At 64.3% G+C, this 706-nt stretch overlaps 1 protein-coding gene across 1 annotated transcript in view; it reads left to right on the top strand.

The window, feature by feature from the left end:
• Positions 1-3: 3 nt before the first annotated feature.
• LOC103768808 (neuronal acetylcholine receptor subunit alpha-10-like) overlaps positions 4-706 on the top strand; it is a gene marked incomplete at both ends in the record, with an annotated part of 1,343 nt that continues 640 nt past the window's right edge. Inside the window, 2 exon segments of the mRNA XM_008935964.1 lie at positions 4-256; positions 259-501. Of these exon segments, the coding sequence (XP_008934212.1) occupies positions 4-256; positions 259-501 (496 nt within the window).

Genomic DNA, 706 nt, shown 5'->3' with positions numbered 1-706 from the left:
GACCGCTTCGGCGGCTCGATGGAGACCAACGTGGTGCTGCGCTCCGACGGGCACATCATGTGGGACGCGCCCGCCATCACCAAGAGCTCCTGCAAGGTGGACGTCTCCTACTTCCCCTTCGACGGGCAGCGCTGCCGCCTCACCTTTGGCTCCTGGACCTACAACGGGAACCAGATCGACCTCCGGAACCGGCTGGACACCGGGGACCTGACGGACTTCGTGGAGAACGTGGAGTGGGAGGTTCTGGGGATGCCAGCGACTGCTCCGAGCCCTACCCCGACGTCACCTACACCCTGCTCCTCCGCCGCCGCGCCTCCTTCTACATCTTCAACCTGCTCCTGCCCTGCATCATGGTCTCCTTCCTGGCACCCCTCGGCTTTTACCTGCCGGCCGACTCCGGGGAGAAGGTCTCACTGGGGGTGACGGTGCTGCTGGCCCTCACCGTCTTCCAGCTGCTGGTTGCAGAGAGCATGCCGCCCTCGGAGAGCGTCCCACTCATTGGTGAGCTCCAGCAGCACCCTGGGCCCTCCCGTGGGACCAAAGGCCTCTGTGATATGCAGCACCCATGCCAGGGTGGCTGCGGGGTGGGAGGATGCAGGTCTCTAGTGGGACCACACCTTGAGTCCCATAGTCAGTTTTCAGCATCTCCCTCCCATAAGGACCTGGAGGGTCTGGAGCATGGCCAGAGAACGGCACAGGCGCTGGT

This window comes from Merops nubicus, unplaced genomic scaffold, assembly GCF_000691845.1.
Source record: "Merops nubicus isolate BGI_N331 unplaced genomic scaffold, ASM69184v1 scaffold47352, whole genome shotgun sequence".
NCBI classification, from domain to species: Eukaryota; Metazoa; Chordata; class Aves; order Coraciiformes; family Meropidae; genus Merops; species Merops nubicus.
The sequence above is the reverse complement of the archived record's forward strand: the minus strand, read 5'-3'. Positions and strand labels throughout refer to the sequence as shown.